The 21,098-nt window shown below is 44.4% G+C and overlaps 1 protein-coding gene across 1 annotated transcript; it reads left to right on the top strand.

Annotated features, from left to right (window-relative positions):
- The first annotated feature begins 5,144 nt into the window (after positions 1 to 5,144).
- On the top strand, positions 5,145 to 14,031 carry LOC119571189 (cleavage and polyadenylation specificity factor subunit 6-like). The gene is made up of 4 exons (XM_037918604.1): positions 5,145 to 5,302; positions 7,064 to 7,189; positions 7,514 to 7,617; positions 14,003 to 14,031. Exons 1-4 carry the CDS (start codon positions 5,145 to 5,147, stop codon positions 14,029 to 14,031), a joined length of 417 nt encoding a protein of 138 aa, XP_037774532.1.
- The last annotated feature ends 7,067 nt before the right edge of the window (positions 14,032 to 21,098 follow it).

Raw genomic sequence — 21,098 nt, 5'->3', positions numbered from 1 at the left:
GTCTGCATGTTCAAGTCCCCATCTCTGCACTCCAGGGGTTAAAATACCTTCACCTCTTCCAAAATTTTTGGAAAAAGGGTTGTTCCATGTAAGTTTCCCATGACTGCCAAGTGAAGTTCAAGTGTAAACAGGTGACCCTTTTTGATAGGTCTATTTTGGGAATGTCCAGTTTGAATTTTGGAAATGTGTGGGAGTGCACTTTTCGTAAAATGCACTACTCTAAGAACAAGGACCCCAAAGGGGCCCTTCCTCGAGGGTTGCAAAAAGGTTCCCCGAGGTGATGCTGACCATTAAAATCTCCCAAGAGAGAAATGGATGGGGACCTGTAAGTAGATTTCCAATCATTATGTGGGGGAAGGAGATGGATGCAACATGTAAGTCGTGTAAAGCATTCTCACAGCCTTCCCCTGCAGTTGGTCTGCAGGGGGATGGCCCGGGAAGGGGAATTCTTGAGTACCATTACTGCTACTCCTCCATGGGGCCTTTTGTAAAAGGTTCCATAAGGGCTTGAATTGGAATCCTTCAGGAAATGGGGACGTTTTTCCCTGGTATAATCTCTTGTGGGGATACACAAACGGGTTACATGAAGCTATCAGGTTAAAAATTTTTCCCCATTTTGCATAAAATTCCCTGAAGGGGTCCATTGGTTGGGGTAGTTCTTTATATATTTCATAAGTGTTTGGAGCACCTGGGGTAAAGGGTTTGCCTCACACCTTTAGTCTGTCCCTTTCCAGGATCCGGGAGTACCTTTTAATGGTTTTTTTAATGGACGGTTCGGGTTTTCTTTGCCTGGGCAAAGGACGGACCTGACCCTTTGCTTGGGGGCTTTTCGCTAGCAGCGGGGGGCCCTGTGGATGTTGGGGCAGCTGGAGCTGTCCCCTTTGAGGCCTTGGAGCTTAAATGATGGCCCCAAAGACCTTATTTTGGGAGGGGAGTCTCTAAAAGGGACCCCACCCCTCCCCTTTTCGGGTTTTGGAAAACTCCCCAGAGGCAGTGTAGCAATTTGGGGACGCGGTTTAGGGGAAGGGTAGAGGTGTGCTGAAAAAAGCATTGGAGGGCAAGGGGTTTGGGGGAAAAAGGGGGGGCTAGAACCAAAGGAAAAGCCCTCCGGTTGGGCAAACAGCCCCGGGGCATGTCGTTTTCCCTCGGGAAAAAACAATTTTCCCTTGCTCTTATCCCAAATTTTTCCTTTTAAAAATTTGTCCCTTTTACTTTGCTTTGAAGAAGCTTCAGAGTTCTTGAAATGATAACATAAATTTTGGACCGGACAGTTGTCATCCCCTTTGAGACCTGTTGTCCCGCATTTACAATACCTGGGTTTGTCCATTTTTTTTTAAAACGGCAAGATTTGGCCCCAGCCCAAAAACCCGCGTGGAAGACCAGGGGGTGGGACATATGCTTTCCCTTTTGGGGTGGTACCATGCAAAATTAACCGTTTTCTGAAGGACTAAGGGTTTTAAAATTTTAGAAGGAGCTAGTGCGCTTTTCCAAAACCATCAACTTTCTTCTTAAAACGTTTTACCCCATTACTTAAAGTTTTATTTTCTCCTCAGAATACCTTGGGTTGGGGGAAAAAGACCTTTCCTTACATGATTGAGATTTTTTGTGGAACATGAAATTGGCCCCCGGGAAATGTTGCTATTGCCGCGATGGTCACTTATTGGGACGAAACCCAACTATCGGGGTCCATCTCGCTGGGGGGTGATGCGAGGATCCGTTGCAGCTTCAACTTTTTTCCCGATTACTGTATCAAAACATGATTGATACCCATCAATGGTTTCACTACTGGGTATTTACAATGAAAGCTTTCATTTTTACCAGGTAAGATTTCCTTAGGGGTTTTGAGGGGGATTTTACCCCTTCTTCCCGGTTTGGGAGCCGGGAACTTTTACATTCCCTTTCCCCCTTTTGGAATCGGAAAAGGGTTTCCCAGAGTGCAACAGTGATTTTCCAGGGGAAGGGTCAGGAGATCCCAAGGTCGTCGGGGAGAGAGCTAGATTTTTTGAAAATTTTGTAGACTCATACAAATTTAAATTATTCTTTTCCTACCCCCCCACCCCATGGAGCAACGGGGGGAACCCAAATTTCAGGAAAAATCCCCCAAACCCAGCCCCAGGGGTAAGGGGAAATACGCAGCCACATGACATATGAGGCGCGCGGGACTATGCACTCCCGATGAATAGTACCTGTTTTGACCTAGCCAGCTGTTTTGTTTTTAACCCGGGTTTATCAAGCCACCCGTTAACCAGAAAAAAGGCCCAAAGAGGTGTTTTGCTGCTGCAGGGTCGGGCATGCAGCATCAAACCCTCCAGGACCCGGGTCTCCTGGAAATGGGGATCCCACGACGGCAAACATAGTGGGGAGTTTCCCTGGTCCAAGATGGAATGAACTGGGAGGGGCCCCATCCCCTCTTAGCCCTGGTGCACCAGGAACCATCTTTGCTAGGGTGGTCCGCACAGGTATTGTACATCGTTTATGGGCTAACGTTAGAGGGTCCCCTGGTAAACTGCTCAAAATAATCACCCCAAAACATTCAGAACCCAAAAGATCGGATTTTTGTCATCTGCTGTCGGACGCAGATCTGTGGGAGGCTTAGGGTTCTTTTTTCCAGGGCTTGTGGGAAAGGCGAAGGTCTTTTTACCAAGAAATCCTTTCAACTCCTCAGCAAGTTTCCTGAAACTGTTCCTTTTTCTTTTCAGCAGTGCCCGACCCCTACGCACCTGGAGTGACGCAAGATGTTATATTCACCCGACATGGACACGCATCAGGGGCCTCTAATGCCCCAGGGAGATGGAATTTCCCTTCCCCTCGGGGTATGCCAATGGTCCGAGCGCTTTGAGTGTTACGCCCTTGAAGAACCCCCACGAGCAACTGGGTCTGTAGGTTACAAGTTTGTTGTAGTGATCGATTTATTAACCCTTGCAATTGGGTCTTAGCGCGCCCCCACCGGGGTTAGTAGTCAAAAAACATTTAAGTGGGGAAAGGGGGGAAGACGTTAGAAGAGTGAAGTAGAAAAAAAGGGAAAGCAGGGGCGGGAAAAAGGAAAAAAATGACCTAATCAAAAAGGGTTTGGTTGGTAACGTGTTAATCTCCGGGGGAGTGCGTGTCAGCCTTTAAAGGGGTGATAAAAAGGGGGTCAATTCTTGTCCAGGGAGCCAAGCATTATCATATGTCTCGAAAAAAAAGGTGTAATTTTAAAAAAAGGGGTTTCACTTTAGAGTCTTTAAAAAAACAGTAAAAAAACTTAAAATAGAACACAACACTAAAACATATAAAAAAAAATAAAACGGAAACCCAAGACACCCAAAAAAAAAACACTCTTTAAAAATATAAAAAAAAAAAAAAATTAAAAGTCCCACCTTTCTGCCGTTAAAAAAAACCCCTGTCATTTGGGCTGCGGGGAAAAAAAAACAAACAAAAACAAAAACGCTCCCGTTTCCCCCGGGTCTTTTCGGCCGTAGGTAACGTACAACTATCCAGAAACCCCCGTGAATCGCTCGGTCCCGGGCTAAATATAGCCGCCCCCAGCAAGGATCTTAGCTAATGGTAGTAACTAGCCCCGGAACGAGCTAAAAAATTTTCCCCCCCCCTAGATGGCTGGGAGTTCTTCACCCATTTAAAAAAAGGTTTTAACCCCCAAATGAAATATTTAAAACCCCTTTAACCCCTAAAAAGTTATAGAAAATTTAAGAAAATATTTAAAAAAAAAGAAACTTTAATTTTCTTTAAAAGTAAAAAAAAGGCTAAAAAAAAAAGGGAATAAAAAAAAAGATGAGGTTCCTCTTTGTTTAAAATAAAAATAAACTTTATTTTGCAATAAAAAATTTAAAATAAAAAAAATTAAAAAAAAACCCGGGAAGGCAACATTAGACGGTTTTTTATGCGGGTATTTCCCCCATTCTTCAGGGGGGCTCAATCACTTCTTGCTCCCGGGATATGGGGCCAAATGGGTACACACGTGAATCGGTCAGAGATGCCAAGGTGAACCACAGGCACATCCACCCTTAGTCTGTCAAGTGAAAAAACTTTAAAGGGGGCCACGGAGGGGCTGGGAGTTTGAAGTGGACTCACAGGTAGCCCCAACCCCGCTATGATCAGTGCCAAGAACTTGGCACTCCGGAAACCTTTCAGTCCGGGGGATCCTCCATCGCGTCTAACAAGAATGTGGTTGATCTCCCTTGGCCACTGTATCCGATCACGTACCCCGTCCAGTGAAAGGGTTGGAGTGCTGGTACAGGAGCCCGAGATCTCATTTTTTGGAACCTAGCAAAGCCCGGAGAAGGAGACTATTCTCCGCTGGAATCAGTCCTAGCCATTCCCTAGCTAGCCCCGGTCACAGCCGGATACCGCAATGAAGTCGCCCCGAACAATCGAAATCTTGCTGGGGGGGAATTGCTGCCCCAAATTGAAGTTTGGCGTTTGAACGCCCGTCAACACATACATCGGTAGGAGCGTATACAGCAATAAGAGACAAGAAACCAAAAGCAATCTTCAGTCTCAAGCCCTAATAAGTCATTAAAAGGTGTTACTCAATACCAGGGTGAAGTCGCCTGGATGGCTATGGACCCCTGGGGTGGTGACATTTTGCGGCCCCACCAGTAGAGGGAACCACCCTACTGATTGTTTTGCTGCCAGGTTTCTCACCTCTGAGAAAAAACCCCCCTAACTTCCAGTCACTTTAATTCCCGTAATAGCAGAGGAACGTCATCATACCCCAAGGGGCCGGGTTCCAAGGCCTCCCGGAAAGCTCGCTGAGGTTTTAAACCCCGGGTGGTCCCTCCAGTGCAAGCCACTTTGCCGCCCCCCCCGATGCTGCCCAAATAAAGGGGTTGGGGGGGTGTGAGGCTCCCACCACCGGGGGGGCCCCCAGGGGCCTTGCCCCCCAAGCATCATGGGGGTTAGCGCCTGCCAGGGGCCCCGGCAGGAGAGTAATTTGCGTTCCAAACCTGCATCCCGACATTTTCCCCTTAGGTAAACCACAGCCTGCCTTGCTTGCAGGGACAGACCCCCCCCCCAGAAAACCCTTTTTTTGTTGCGTTTCCAAAGGGGCTTTTTGGGGGGAGGAGGACGCAAGGCCCCCCCTCCCCCAAACGCCCCCTTACCCAGGGGGGAAAGGGGGCAGGAGTTTGGGACGGAGCCAGAGCATGTCCACACGCGCTGCTCCCAGATCCCCAAAGTTTAGCCCGGGCTGCAAGGTGTCCCTTTTCCCTGGGGGGCCACGAGGAGGCATACAGAAGTCTGATGATGGAGAGCTGTGCCGGAAGACTTATGCCAAAGGGCCCCTTTTAGCACTGGGTAACCCGTGGGGAAACTGCAAGCAAAAAGCATACAAGCACTACCCAAAACCTTACTTCACATAACCCTTTCGTGTGAAGCACCACCCCCAATATATATATATAATAATAAAATTTTATAAATATTTTATAATATATAGAATATATTTTTATATATATAAAATATATATATATATATATAAGAAAAAAATAATATATATAATATTAAATAAATATATATAATATATAATATAATAATTAATTATATATATAATATATATTATATTATATGATATATATATAATATAATATAATATATATTGATTGTATACAATTTCAATATTAATATATATATATATAAAAATATAATATATATATATATAATTATATAATATAAATAAAATAATATATATTATATATATATGTAATATACATATAATATATATAAAATTTTTTTAGATTAAAAAATAAAAATAAAAAAAATATCTATAAACCATTTTTAATATTGCCAAAGCTTTTTTTTGATGGGTGGGTGGGTGAAAAAATTTAAAAATAAAATATTATTTTAAAATTATAAATATTTTAAAAAATAATTTATTTGTTGAGGGGTTTTGTTTTGTGGAAAATTTTAAATAAAAATTATTTTAAAAAAAATAAATATCAATTTTTAAAAAAAAAGCCAAAGGGCATTTTGGGTTTTGTCCTGTGAAACGGGGTACCCCGGGGGAAAACTTGGGCCCCCTTTAACTGACGGATGGAAAATTTTTGCCCCCTGGTTTGAAAAGGGGGGAAAAAGGAAAAAGGAAAGACGATTTGGGTGCCCCCTCCGGGCCCCCCTTTTGTTTAAACCCTTTTCTCGGTTTGGGCCCTTGAGCTGTTATGTTCAGTGGGAAGCCGGTTCCCCCCTTTTTTGTGGCAAGAAAGGAAACGGAAAAATGGTTAAAAGGGGTGGATTTTGTATTTGTCTGGGGGCCGCCCCGGGGTTTTCTGTGTCTGGGGAACCTGGGGGGGCTTGTGGAGGCGGTTAGGTGGAAGCCAGCCGTGCCTGCCTGCCTGTTGGGGAGAGGGAGGAAAAGGCCCCAAAGGGGGAAACAAAGGGGCAGAGGGGAAATTGTGAATGACAAAGGAGGCAGGGAAAATTCTGCGTCAGGTGCGGCAACCATTTTAAGGGAAAGCCTAAAGACGGGCCGAAAAGGGAAAAGGGGAAGGGGAGGAGGGGGGACCTGAAGGGGGAGGGCGGTGAGGAGGAAAAGGAAAAGGGGGCCGAAGAGCGGAAAGCAGAGAAAGGGGACAGGGTTTGGAAAAGCAAGGGCCAGTTTTTTGGGGTTGTGGGGTCCGGAATCCGGGGCCTGAGGATCGGTCAGCAGGGGCCTGCAAAGGGGGAACCCATGGGAAGTCCCCTTGGGAAGGGCGGAAAGGGTCAAAGCCTGGGGAAATTTGGGGGGAAGGCCGCGTTTTACCCCCGGGAGTTTGTTTTTGGGGGGAAGCAGGAAAAAGACGGGGGGTTTTGGGCCGGGGGCAAGTGCCCAATTTTACTGGGTCTGCCCGGGTGCCGGAAAAGGGAAGGGGCCTGCAGCTGGTCAGCCAAGGGCCTGCAGGGGAAAGGTGGGGGACCCATCCCAACGCCCTTGGGGAAGGGCTTTTAAAACGCCCGGGCAACCCCGGGCCGGGGTTTTTCCCCTTCGGTGTAGGTTAGGCACTTTTAAAGCGCGGTTAGGCATTGGAGGCGTTTCCCGCGGCCCGGCGGGAAAAAGGTTGACTGGGGCGGGCCCTGATTTTTTTTGCCCCAGGACAACAGTGAGACCCGCAAGCGGCCCCCCTGGGCCGCAGGGGGGTGGGGGGCCTTGGATTCACCCCCCTGGGAACCAGTTTGGGGCCCCCGGGAGGTTTGCCCCCCCGGACCACAGGCCGGAAAGGTAAATGGAGAAGAGATTGGGAAGGTGGCAGGGGATTTTCCAAAGGCCGTTTTGGGGGCTGGGAAGGGAAGCGTAATTTTTCGGAGGGAAGAGAACCCTTTTCCCGGCGGATTCTTTTGGGGTTGGGGCCCTTGGGAGGGGACCACAGTGCAGCTAGGCAAGGGGGGAAGGGGGAAAAAAAGGCAGGTGGGGGGGCCAAACCCCGCCTCCCGGCCCGGGCCCCAGGGAGCTGCCGCCCCGCCGTGAAAGGGGAGGGGAATGGGAAGAGCATGAAGGGAAGGGGGGAGGCCTGGCACCCGTTGTGTTGGACCCGTGAACCCCCAGAGATTGGGGTCAGGGGCAGGCAGTCAAACCGGGAGGTCTATTGGGTCAGCACGGTGGGGGTGCCAGGATGGGCCAAGGGGGGCACCTTTTGGTTGATCCCACGGGTAAGGGTGGTACCGGAGGAACTGGGAGGTGGGGAAGGGGCCCGAAACCCCAGGGTCTTCGGTCCGCCCGCCCCGGGCGGGGTAGTCCGGGGCGACCAAAAGGGTGGGGGTAGAGGGGCCTGTGGAGCCATCCAAAAACCCGAATGCGACACGGGGGCGGAGCCTTGTGGCAGGGGATTATGTTGGCCAAACTTCCCGATAACCCAAAAAAGGGGGGGGCAAACCGGGAATTGTGGGAAGGGACCCCGGGAGGTCGCGGGCACCCCCCGGGCGACCCCCCAGGGAAGGGCCCTGGAGAAAAATTTTTGTGTTTTGAGAAAGATTTTTAAACGGTACTTTTTTGGGGAAGTTTTTTGAGGGTAATTTTTTTTAATTTTTTGTTGTTTAGGGGTTTGGTTGAAGAGGTGGGGTTTTGCTTTTTTGGGGGGGGTGGCCCCTTTCCAGGGGGGTTCTTGGGGAAACCGGTTAAAATGAAAAAGGGTGCCTGGGATTTTAAAAAAGGGACCCTGGGAAACATCCAACCTCTGAGGGGGGAGCGGGGGCAAAACCGGAAGGGGGGGGGTTTGGAAGTGTTGTGCCTTTGTGCCCAAAAAGGTTTCCCTGTTAAAGCTGGGCATGTGGGGAAGTGGTGCCCCGTCCAAAAAAAGTGTCGGAAAAAACTTGGAAAAAAGAAAGCTGTAAATTTTTTTATTTTGGGCCCCGATTTTTTCGGGTTTCTGGGGGTTTTGTGGTCCCGGACTTTTTATTTAAACCCCGGGTCAGGTTTGCCGCCATTGTTTGGGGGGGAAAGGCGAAGGGTCTTTTTTTTAAAAGTTTAAATAAAAAATATTTAAAAATTTAAATAAATTTAAAAAATACCAATTTTTTTTTTTTCTTTTTTAGAGAAAACAGCAGAAGGTTTTCTGTTTTGTTTGGACTTTTTTTTTTATTTTTAAACGTTTCATTTTTTTTTAAAATTTTTTAATTTAAAAATTTTAATGCTGGGCCCCCCGTGCAAAGGAATGAAGGTTAAATTTTTTAACCCTTGTAAAAAAAAGATGGCAAAGGTTGGGTTTGTGTTCGACGGCTTCTGGGTGCCGAAGCGTGGTTGCCGGTTTTCCTCTTTAGCTGTTATTTTAAAACCTTTTTTCCCAAAGGGCCGTCTTTAGCCGCCTTTTTTTCAGACGAAAGGAACCAAAAAAATAAAATTTTGGTTAGTAAATTATTATTTTATATTTATATTATTATTTTTTTTTAAATTTTCATTTCTTTTTTTTCTTTTTTTAATGTAAGCTTTATTTTTTATTTTTTCTAAAGATTATTTCCTTGCTTCCATTTTATTATAATTTTTGTTGTTTTTTTATGTTGTTATTATTATTGTCAATAATATTGTCAGTTATATTATTACTTTTATTTTACTATTATTGCTTTATTATCATCATTATTATGTTATCAGTTATCATTGTTGTTTTCTAAAGCTGTATATTCTATTAGTTTTGTTGACTGCCTTCACAAATCCTGGTTCGAGGGAATTTGATAAGACCATAATGATAGACAAATAATGTTCCTCTTCTCTGTCCCCTCCTCTCTCTATTTTTTCTCTCTTCTTTTACCCCACTCTTTCTCTCCGCTTTCTTTGCCCCTTCCCTTCTCTCTACTCTTCCATTTTCTATCCGCTTCCTCTTCCTCTCCCTCCTTTTTCTCATTTTTCTCTTTTCCCTGTTTTCATCTTCGTCCTCTCCCCACCCCTTCTCTCTCTTTACATTTCCTTGCTTTTTCACTCTGTCTCGTCTTTTTCTTTCTCTGTCTTCCTCTTACTCTTTCTTTCTCCTTTTTTCCTTTTAACCCTCCCTTTCTCTCGTCTCTTCTTCCCCAACTCTCCCTTCTTTCCTCTGTATCTCCTCTTCCTCTTTTCTACTCTCTCTCGTTTCCTTCCGTCCTCTCTCCTCTTCCCCCACTTCTTTTTACCTCTACCTTCCTCTCTTCCTTTTCCCCCACTTCCCCTCCCCACCCAGTATCTCTTGTTGAACTCTCTCCCTCTCTTTATTTTCTTTATTTTCCACTTTCTCTCCATTTTCTCTCTTTGCAGCTCTCTTTCTCCTTCGTATCTCTCATTTCCCTCCCTTTCTCTTCGTTTTTATTTCCTTTTTATTTTTTTTTCTCTCTCTAACTTCCTTTCTATTTTCCTCTTCCCTTTTTTTCTACCTCTTTTCTCTATCTCCCTCTCTCTCTCTCCTCTTCCTCTTCTTTTTTCTTATCTCTCTCATTTCTCATTCTTTCTCCTGTCTCTCCCATTCTCTTTTCCCTCCTTTCTCTTTTCTCTAGTCTTTGCTCTTCCTCTGTTTTCATTTTCCTTCTTTCTCATTCTTCTCTTCGTTACTGTCTTTCTTCTACCTACCTTTCTCCCTTCCTCTTACTTCTTCCCTCTTTCCTCTTTTCTCCCTTCACTCTTTTCTCTGTCTCTTTTTCTCCCTTCGCCATTTCCTTTGTCTATTTTTCCTCCCTTCGCTCTTTCCGCCTTTCACTCTTTCCTCATTTCCTTCTTTCCTCCCTTCACTCTTTCCTCTTTTCACTCTTTTCTTTCTTTACTCTTTCCTCTGTTCGCTCTTTTCTCCATTCTCTCTTTCCCCCCTTCTCTTTTTCCTCTTTTTGTTTTTCCTCCCTTCGCTCTTTGTTCTGTCTCATTTCCCTCACTTTCCTCTTTCCACTATCTTCTTTCCTCCTTTTGCTCTTTCCTCCTTTTGATCTTTACTCTCTTTTCTCTTTCCCCCTTTTACTTTTTCCTCCCTTCTCTCTTTCCTCTGTCTCCTTTCCTCCCTTCGCTCTTTCCTCCCTTCACTCTTTCTTCATTCCCCTCTTTCCAGTCTTCACCCTTTCCTCTCTTCGCTTATTCCTCCTTTCCCTCTTTTCTCCTTTTCCTCTTTCCTCGTTTTGCTTTTTCCTCCCTTCACTGTTTCCTCCCTTCGCTCTTTCCTCTGTCTCATTTTCTTCCCTTCGCTCTTTCCTCCCTTCTCTCTTTCCACGGTGTCCTCTTCATGTCTTCGCTCTTTCCACTGTCTCCTTTTCTTCCCTTCGCTCTTCCTCTGACTCCTTTTCCTCCCTTTGCTCTTTCCTCCCTTCACTCTTTCCTCTGTTTGTTTTCCTCCCTTCGCTCTTTGCTCTGTCTCATTTTCCTCACTCCCCTCTTTCCTCCTTCCGTTCTTTCTTTTGTCTACATTTCCTTCTTTTGCTCTTTCGTCTCTTCACTCTTTCCTCTGTTTCTTTTTCCTCCCTTCGCTCTTTCCTCTGTCTCTTTTTCCTTCTTTTGCTCTTTCCTCCCTTCGCTCTTTCCTCTTTCTTCATTCCTACCTTCGTTCTTTCCTCCCTTTGGTGTTTATATCACTCTCTCTCTCTCCCGCTCTTTTGGTGTCAGTAAAACGCTCCAGTTGGAGGCTGGGCTCTGGCATCAGTCGTGGTGTGACTGTTATTATTTTTATTCTCGTAATTATCATTATTATTATTGTTTTATCACTGTTTCTATTTTCACTGTCATTATTATTATTATTATTATTATTATTAGTAGTAGTAGTAGTAGTAGTAGTAGTATCGTTATCATTATTATTATTTTCATTATCATTATCATCATCACTAGCATTATTTTCCTCGCTGTTATTATTATAATTATGGTTGTTGTTGCTGTTATCTTTTTATTTTCAAAATGTCAGTTATATTATTACTTGGTCTTATTACTTTTATTTTGCTATTATTGCTTTATTATCATTATTATCATTGTTATCATTTGTCATTGTTGTTTTGTTATCTCTGTATACTCTAATATTTTTTTTCTCTCTTCTTTTTCCCCTCTCTTTCTCTTCGTCCTCTTTGTCCCTTCCCTTCTCTCTACTCTTCCATTATCTGTCCACTATCCCCTCCCTCTCTCTCCTTTTTCTCATTTTTCTCTCTTCCTCTATTTCTCATCTGCGTCCTCTCCCCACCCATTCTCACCCTTTACTTTGTCTCGTCTTTTTCTTTCTCTGTCCTCTCCTCTTACTCTCTTTCTCCTTTCTTCCTTTTAATCCACCCAACTCTCCCTTTCTTTCTCTGTCTCTCCTCTTTCTTTTTTCTACTCTCTCTCGTTTCCTTCCGCCCTCTCTCCTCTTCCTCCAATTCTTTTTACCTTCTGTCTCCTCTACCTCTCCCCCCCCCCCCCACCCATCCATCCAGTATCTCTTGTTCAACTCTCTCTCCTCTCTCTTTATTTTTCGTCTCATTTTCTTTATTTTCCACTTTCTCTCCATTTCCTCTCTTTACGGCTCTCTTTCTCCTTTATATATCTTATTTCCCTACTTTTCTCTTCATTTTTATTCCGTTTTTATCTTCCTCTCTTCCTCTCTCCTCCTTCCTAACTTCCTTTCTTTTTCCCCTTCCTTCTTTTTCTCCCTCTTTTCTCTACCTCACATTCTCTCTCTCCTCCTCCTCTCTTCTTCCTTAATTTTCTTTCCCATTTCTCTTTCTGGTGTTTCTCCCATTCCCCTTTCCCTCCTTTCTCTTTTCTCCTACTCTTTTCTCTTCCTCTGTTTTCGTTTTCCTTCTTCTTTCTCATTCATCTCTTTATTACTTTCTCTGTCTTTCTTCTACCTATCTTCTTCTCCTCCTCTTACTTCTTCCCTCTGTCTTCTTTCCTCTCTTCGCTCTTTCCTCCTTTCGCCCCTTCCTCACTTCACTCTTTCCTCCTTTCACTCTTTCCTCTTTTTACTCTTTCCTCCCATCGCTGTTTCCTCTCTCTCATTTTCCTCCCTTCGCTCTTTCTCTATTTGCTCTTTCCTTCTTTTGTTCTTTCCTTCTTTTGCTCTTTCCTTTGTCTCTTTTTCCTCCCTTCGCTCTTTCCTCCTTTCACTCTTGACTCTGTCTTTTTTCCTCCCTTCACTCTTTCCTCCTTCTTCTTTTCCTCTTTGCTCTGTCTCATTTTCCTCCCTTATCTCTTTCCTCTATTTTCTTTCGTTCTTTCGCTCTTTCCTCCTTTCGCTCTTTCCTCCCTTCTCTCTTTCCTCCCTTCACTCTTTCCTCCTTTCGCTCTTTTCTCCCTTCCTCTTTTCTCTGTTGCCTTTTCTCCCTTTGCTCTTTGCACTGTCTCCTTTCCTTCTTTCCTCCTTTCACTCTTTCCTTCCTTTGCTCTTTCTTCTTTTTGGCCTTCCTCCTCGCCTTTTCTCCCCTCTCTTCCTGTCCCTTTCCCTCCCTTTCACTTTTTACTGTCCTTTTTTTCCTCCCTTCGCTCTTTCCTCCCTTCGCTCTTTCCTAACTTCACTCTTTCCTCTCTTCACTCTTTCCTCTGTCTTATTTCCTCTCTTCTCTCTTTCCTCCCTTCTTTTTTCCTCCTTTCGCTCTTTCCTTCCTTTGCTCTTTCCTCTATCTCCTTTTCCTCCCTTTGCTCTTTCCTCACTTCACTCTTTCCTCTCTTCGCTTTTTCCTCCCTTCGCTCTTTCCTCCTTTTCCCCTTTCCTCTGTCCCCATTTTCTCCCTTCGCTCTTTCCTCTGTTTTTTTCCCCCCCTTTTCCCCTTTTTCCCCCTTCTTTCTTCCTTTTCACTCTTTCCTCTCTTCTTCTTTTCCTCTTTGCTCGCCTCACTTCCTCTTTCCTCCTTTTCTTTTTCCTCTTCTTTTTTTTTTTCCCCTTTGCTCTTGCCTGTTTCTTTTCCTCATTTTCCTTTTTCTCTGCTTCATTTCTCCTTTTTCCTCTTTTCCCTTGCTTTCCCCTCCTTTCGCTCTTTTCTCCATCTCTCTTTCCTTCTTTCCCCCCCTCTCTTTCCTCTCTTTCACCCCTTTCGCTCTTTACTCTGCCCCCCTTTTTCCCCCCTACATTTTCCCTCTGTCTTTTCTCCCCCCTTTGCTCTTTCCTATTTTTACCTTTTTCCTTTCCCCCCCTCCTTTTGTTTTTTTTTCCTCCCTTCACTTTTTCCCTCTGTCCCCTTTTTTCTCCTTTTGTTTTTTCCGGCCCCTTTTTTGCTCCTTTGCTCTTTCCTCCCTTCACTTTTTCCTCGTCTTTTTTCCTTTTCTTCTTTCCTCCCTCATCTTCCTCCTTTCGTTTTCTTCCCTTCGCTCTTTTTGCCCCTTTTTTTCCCTCCCTTTGTTTTTGCTCTTTCTAATTTTTCCTCCTATTCCTCTTTCCTCAATCTTTCCCGTCTTTTTTCCTCCTTCGTTTTTTTCCCTCTTTGCTCTTTCCCCCCTTCGGGTTTTTCCCCTCTTTTCTCTCACCCCCTTCTCCGCTCTTCTCTTTTCCCCCTTTTTTCTCATTTCTCTCTTTTCCCCCCCTTTTCTTTTTCTCTCTCTTTTTTCCTCCTTCATTTTTCCTTTCTTTCCTTTTTCCCCCAAACCCCCTTTCCCCATCCCCCATACCACGACGCAAATATAAGCTTTTCATTTTCGCCAAAGGACCCCCCGCCGAGCGCCTCAGGGTCTAAGGCGTGGTGAGCCCTCTGGCGTGGGGCGGCGACCCCAACCCCCAAGACTTTACGGTAAGGGGGAAACGGAATCGACGTTATTTTTATCCGTATTATTTCCATTTGTTATTATTTTTGAAATCAAATTTTTTTATCTTTTTCATTAAATTTTATGATATTTACAAAAAATGTTATTATGAGTATAACATTATTACTATTATATTAATGGTATTATTATTTGGTTATAGTATTGTTATACCTTTATTTAACCCCCAAAATTTAATTAACTTTTTATTTTATTATTATTATTTTATTTTAATTATTATTATTTTACTCAATTTATTTTCTTTGTTTTTTTCCATCATCTTTAATACTTTCCTGACCCTTTGAGAAAAACCCAAATTCTTTAAAAATGAGTTTTCTTTTTTTTCGCCTTTTGGCGATTGGGGAACATCCGAAGAAACATTGTCTCGGAATGGACTAATTGGCCCCTTCCGACAAACCCCGCGCTTTTTGTGAGGAGAAAAAGGGTTTTGCATGAAAGTTTTTTGCATATTGATGCATTTTGGATTTTGCTCTTTTTAACATCGGGTAATGTTTTGTAATTGTGTCTGACCCCTGTTTCGTGCGTCTTTTTCTCTCAGTAAAACCCCTTTTTTTTGGGGGATTGCCAATCAGCAATTTTCCAAAGAAATTTTTTTGTTCTCGTTTATTTGGGTGGAGAAATTTTGCCAAATTTGTGTGGGTGGTGTGGTGGGGTGTGTGTGTGTGTGTGTTGGTGTATGTGTGTGTTGTGTGTGTGGTGTGGGGTGTGTGGTGTGTGTGTGTGTTGGAGAAACAAAAACTCTTAAGCATTTTTTTCTACTTTTTTTACATAAGTTCCATCTCAAAAAAAGCAGTCATATAAAAGGCAAAAATGCACATTGGAAATTATCATGCGCCACTTGGAAGTGCCTTTTCCCTGCGTATGATTTCATTTTCGTCACTTGTTCTCTCCTTTTTTCCCTCTTTAAAACCCCTCCCTTTCTCTCTCTCTCTTTTCCCCCTTTTTCCCCAAACTTCCCCCTTTCCCCTTTCCCTTTTTTTCTTATCTACTCTCTTTGTTTTCCTTTTCCTCTCTCTACCTTCCTCCCTCATTCCCTTTTCCTCTAGTTCACTTCTTCCCCTTTCTTCCTATCTCTCTATATTTCTCTTTTCCCTTTTCCTCTTTTTCTCCTCCCTCTCCACTCCTTTTTTTTTTCTCTTTTTTTTCGTTTTCCCCCCCCTCTTTTTTCTCTATCCCACTCTCTCTCCTTTTCCTCTCTCTCCATCCCCCTTTTTCCTCTGTGATCTTTTATTTTTCCCTTTTTTTTTTTATTCTCGTTTTTTTCTTTTCCCTCCCCTCCAACCCCCGTCTCTTTTTTCTTTTTAAATCTGTTCCCCTTGCCCTTTTTCCCCATATCTTTTTCTTCCCTCTTTTTTTGGGGTTTTCCTTTTGTTTTCTTCCTCTTTCTATCTTTCAAATTTTTTTCACCTTTTTTCCCCCTCTCTTTTTCTTTTCTCTCTTTTTCCCCCCTTCCGCTCTTTTTTCTCTTCATTCGCCTTTTCCCCCCCCCCCTCCCACCTTCTCTTCTCTCCTCTCTGCTTTTCCCTCCTTTTTAAATTTTTCCTCCCCTTCCTCTTTATCTGTCTCTCCTCCGCTCTCCATTTTTTTTCTCTCCTTTCTCTCCTTCCTCCTTCCTTCGCTTTTTTTGTCTCCTTTCTTTCCCGCTCACTACTATTCTCTCTTTATTTTTCTTTTTTTTTTTTTCCTTTATTTTTCTTCCTTCCCTCATTCTCCCCTTTCTTTTCCTTCCTTCCCTTAACCCATCGTCTTTTTCCATACTCACTTTCACTTCCATTCCCACCTCTTTCCCACACCCTGAACGTGTTTAAATACAGTTTCCTCCTCCCTACCCCGACTCCCTTAGATTAGCAGCCATCATAAGGTGTAAAGGGTTTTTGGCTAGGTAAGGGAAAGGGCCATGCTTTGCGCCCCATTGCTGTTATGGGGTTCCATTTTTGGCTGCTGCCCAAAGCAGTTTCTCAACGCTTCCTGAGACTTTTCTCTTGAGACAACCCTAAAATAGGCAAAAGGAGATGAAAAAGGAATACGCTCGAAATGGCGGAGGACCCAAAACCACAGAAAAAAACAAGTCAAAGGAACTTCAAGAAAAGGAAAAGGAATCAATTAATGAGGTGCGTATAAAAGATAAGGGGGGAGAGAAAAAAGGAGAAGGGGGGGAGAGAGAAAAAAGGAAAGGTAATGTTTTAGGGAAGCCAGAAAAACATGGAGAGGGAGCCAATGAAAAAATATAAGACTTTCCTGAGACTGTTTCCCCTTTGCAGGAAAAACTCGAAAAGCAGGAAAGGAAGAAAAATTGCCCGAAGGGGGAAAGGGGCAGCCAACCTGAGGAAAAAAAGGGAGAGCCCAAAAAGGGGCCCTTCGGGAAAAAGGAAAAAGGAAATAAAAATTAAGCGGGTATGAAAGAGACCAGAGAGAGAAAGAAGAAAATACACAAGAAAATGAAAATAAAGTGCTCGTTCTTTTGGGCATATCCAACCAGTTGACGTTCAAAACCGGGAAGCAAGTGCAATTTAATCAGCGGGGGGTGAGAGGGACCATGAAGCCGAAAGGGAAAGGCCTCAAAGAGCAAATGCAGATTTCAGGAATGCAAGCAACTTTAGGGGTGAGTTGTCAACTGTGTGTGAAATACAGACTTACGTTATATTTTGTTTATGCACTGGATAATATTTTTAAATTGCTTTAGATCTTCTTATTTGGTCCCATATAGACAATGTAGCGCGAGTGTATTTTTGTGTATTGTAATTGAAAAACAAGTCGAAGTAAAAAAACAGGGGAAAACACTCGAGAGAGAAAGACAGGGGCAGAAATAGGGATAGATAAATGATAGAGGAGTGAGGGAAGGAAGAGAAAGATCGAGAGGGATAGAAAAAAGAGACAGAGGCAGAGAGAGCAAGAAAGAGAGAGGGGGGTATATAAAAAAGAGAAAGAAAGATGTGTCTATATAGGGGTTGAAAAAAAGCGGATAGAGACAGAGGGGGAAGAAAAACAGAAAAAATGGGGGGGGGTGATAAACACATACACACTAAAAGGTGGAAAAAAAATACATAGATAAACAAAAGACGATAAGAAAGAAGAAAAAGAGGGGAAAAAAATGAAAAAAGATGAATTAGCCTTGCCTTCCTGCGTCTCGTTGGAGAAAAGGGCGCAAGAATTGAGACAGATCCGAGAGAAGGAGAGCAAACTCACACGAGCGAGTAAGTTCTCCCCGTGGAAACCAAAAACCGTTTTATGTGGGCCACCTGAAAGGGAAAAGATAATTTATATGGGCAACAAATCTGTCTTTTGAGCAGTACTCATAAAGTCTTTTTTTTCCCGGCAGAGCACAATTAAAGAGTAAAAATCCAAAAGAAAGGGAAAAAAGGAAAAAAGGGAAAAAGGGGAGACGAAGAGAGAGGGGACTTGAGAGCGAGCTCAGGCATGAGACAAAAGGTCGAGGGCCCTCAAAGGGAGGGGGGGAGCTGGGCCTTTGCACACAGCTTGAGGGGGTTGATGGTGGGGCAACCCAAATAATTAAAGTTAAGTTTGTAATGCCAAAAACGATAGGAAAAAACCCAAGAATTGATGTTTCCCGAAAAGCTCAGAGATCAAAAAGAGGAAAGAGAAAAGGACTCGCAAATCGAAGAGGAAGACAGCGTGCTAAACGAATGATTGAAGGGGGCAGCACCAGACATCCCCGCCAGTGTGTCGTGAAGGAAATGGGCGTAAAATGTGAAATAAGTGGAAAAAAAAACAACTACAATAAAAAATTAAACTAAATCGAAAAGTTTCGAACTCATCCCGAGATCCTCATCAGAATCGACGATTTTTGAAAAGTTTTCATTTTTGTTTTCATTACTTATTTTGGGGGTTTTCCTTTTTTGTTTTTTAGATTTTCTGCGATTTGTTTTTTGACAGAATGTCATGTAAGAGGGGGGAATTTTGACATAAAGAATATAATACCGACGCCCATACACCAGCATAAAGTTGTATAGCAACAAGACCGTAGGGAAGGATTTTTGGTTTTCCCGCAAGTAGGGGGACTCCATGTAGCCTCAGGGGGCCCAGGACCGGGGCCCGCCTTTGATTGGGGAGGGGAAAGGGAGTCAAGGGTTTGATATAGAAAGATGATTAAGCATGAGAAGAGATACAATAATACTTTTTTTCCCGACATTTCAAAGGGAGTTCAGAGAGCAAGAACGAAAAAAAAACTTTTTAAACCTCAGCCTCAGACAGGAGGGCAAGACCGGGGGGGCAGCTGCAGCGGAGACTCCGCCCGCAGCTGCCCCTGACGGGGCTAGGGGCGCGGGGGGGAGAGACAAGCCTCACAGGGGACTGGCAGCAGAGGCAAAGGTAGGAAAACACCAGAAAACGACGAGCCCTGCAGGCCGCGCAAAAGGGGAAAGGCAGGCGAAAGAAAGAAGGAGGGCCATTCTAAGGGGTAGCCAACAGGGCATCGTCACAAGACGCGACGAGTCGTCTAAGAGAAGACAACGAGAGTCGTCACAAGAAGACGACAGGGACGAGTCGTCACAAAAAACGACAAGGGACGAGTCTCACAAGAAGACCACAGGGGCGAGTCTCACAAGAAACGCAGCGACGAGTCGGCAGAAGACGACGGGGGGAGTCAGGGGATTTCATCCAAATTTGTAAAGATTGTTGTAAAATAACGAAAAAATAGAGAGTATACTTCCTTTTTTTCTCCCCTTTTTCCCCTGTTAAACTAAGATGAGACTACAAAAAAAAATAAAGATGTAAAAAAATTGATAAAGAGTACTAATAATATTTTCAAATTATTAAAATTTAAAGATTTGAAAAAGATGATAATGATAAGATGAGGGAAAAAGAACAGAATTTAATTATGGTGATAAAACATCGAAAAATTTGATATTGTAAATAAATTTCAATATAAGAAAGGTGATAAAAATTCAAATTGAAAAGGAATGGGAGAGGGGGAGGGGGAGAAGAGTAGGGCAAAGGAAGGGGAGGGAGGGGAAATCAGGGGGAGGCGGGAGGCCCTTGTCGGCATAAAGGAGCAGTTTTAATATGAGAAGATAATATATATATATATTTATATTAAGTTTATTATTATATATTTTTTATATAAATATATATATTATTTTAATAAGGTTTAATGAAAAAAAAATTAGGTTTTTGATTGTCAGGCAGCCCGAGGCTGAAAAATAAAAAAATAAGATAAAATGACAAACTATATATACCTAAAAAATAAACAACACACAACTAGTAACTAACAATCTATAACAACAAAAAAAAAAGACAAAAAAAAGCCCCAAATACAAAATCAGGTGTGTAGGATTTGAATAGTAAATATGGACTAGTGTTCGTTTTATGAGTCGGACTAGAGTGGGGTACGTGCTCCTGGTAGCGGCAGGCGGGCCCTGATGGGGAAACCCGTTTGTTGGCGGGGGCGTAGGGCCCCCCGAGGCAGCGGCGCGTCGGGGGGGGGACAGGGCACGGTGGCGTGGATGGGACAGCAATTTTAGACCCCAAAATGCTGCAGTATTTTGTAGTGAGGGCGAGGGAGGTGGGCTAGGGGGAGCCCAAAGGGGCTTTTATGCTGGTATAGACAGGGCCCAGAATGATTTGGTGCCCTTTTTTGAACCCCCCAAGTTGTAAGGCCCCGGGTGGGGTGGGGGAGGGGGACCAGCGGGGGGCGTAGCGTTTTGGGAGGGAAAAAAACCGAGATATTCTAAAACTCCGGGAGTGGGGCGCCAAGGGCTTGAGGCGCGCAGTATGTGAAGCCTTTGAGGCAGACCTCACGATGTCTCTGACGTGCTGCGTCCCGGAGAGTTATCGCGATGGGGCGCCCAGCAGTTGGGGGGAAAGGACAAAGTCGAACAGGTGGTTGTCCACGTGAGGATGGGGAGGGGGCGGGGTTTTTGGGGGAGAAGTCCCAAAATGTCAAATACTTCTGGCGTTAATGGGAGTGATTTGCGGGGGTTAGGAGGGGGTTGTCGAGGGTACACTGGATGGCGGGGTGGTCAGGGCAGGAATATCAATGGCGGCGGGTGTTGGCGTCCAGATTTCCAAAGATGCTCGGTATCAAGGAGAGCGTCGTTAAACTGACTAGGAAACATACGGGGCCATTCTAGTCCCCCGGGGGGCTCCCCCCGTAAAGGCAGAAGGCTGGAAAATTTACCCCGCACGTGCACGGCCTGTTGCCGTTGGAGAGAATGTCTGCCGCCGGGAGAGCCTCCCTGATGCCCCGGGGAAACGTGCTTTCGAATGACCGTAGGTGGTCCCCAGGTCGAAAAACTTTCTTAAAAATCTATGAAGATTTGGGAACGGAGGATTTCGCTTGTCGAGATGGGCGTGGACGAATCGGAAGCTCGAGGCAGTGTTGGGGAAGGGGGAGCACTTTTCCGAAATGCGAGGTCAACAATGGGCGCGAGGTCCTGGGAAGCCCAGCGGGGACAAAACTTTCCACGGGCTGGGAAAGGAGTTATGGCGATGGGGCGTAGTCCCCAAATGAGGCGGGGCTTTGGGGTTTTTGGCAGTGACAAATGCGGTTTCCTTGTGATGGGCACTTAGACTGTTCAATAGGCTTTTTTTTGGAGTAAGAGAATGGCAATTTCATTTCGAACTCCTTGAGAGCCATTGGGAGGCAAGGGGGTGGTGCCTCTTGACGCGGCTTTTTTCCCCCGCTTTTGAAGCACTGGGCCGCTATATAACAAGTGGCGGGCCGGCAGGGAGGCGGGGGGGGGGTGGTTCCAGGGGGATACTGCTGCAAATTGAGGTAATGGTAGAGAGCCTCTGCTGCTTCCGGGGTAAGGTTGTGGTGCTGGGAAAAGGCCGGGCCGATTTGCTGGCCCCACAGCTCCCGAACTTTTTCCCCCATTAGCTGGGCTGCAGCTGTTGTAGTTTGCTTTGGGAGAATTTTTTTTTTTGGGGTTTTTTTTTTCCTGATGAGGTGTTTTTCGGGGTGATTTGTAGCGGTGATGTTGGCGAGTGGAAAGGGGAATTTTTTTCTTTTTAATGGGCGTTT

This window comes from Penaeus monodon, unplaced genomic scaffold, assembly GCF_015228065.2.
Source record: "Penaeus monodon isolate SGIC_2016 unplaced genomic scaffold, NSTDA_Pmon_1 PmonScaffold_54, whole genome shotgun sequence".
NCBI classification, from domain to species: domain Eukaryota; kingdom Metazoa; phylum Arthropoda; class Malacostraca; order Decapoda; family Penaeidae; genus Penaeus; species Penaeus monodon.
This window is presented reverse-complemented; position numbering and strand designations above follow the sequence as displayed.

Bases quoted from the DNA above. Each gene is read 5' to 3' on its own strand.
- LOC119571189 (XM_037918604.1), top strand. From the start codon at position 5,145: ATGTCCACACGCGCTGCTCCCAGATCCCCAAAGTTTAGCCCGGGCTGC. The intron at 7,190-7,513 runs GTAAATGGAGAA...GTGAACCCCCAG, and splicing joins CCGGACCACAGGCCGGAAAG to AGATTGGGGTCAGGGGCAGG. The intron at 7,618-14,002 runs GTAAGGGTGGTA...TTTTCGCCAAAG, and splicing joins CCTTTTGGTTGATCCCACGG to GACCCCCCGCCGAGCGCCTC.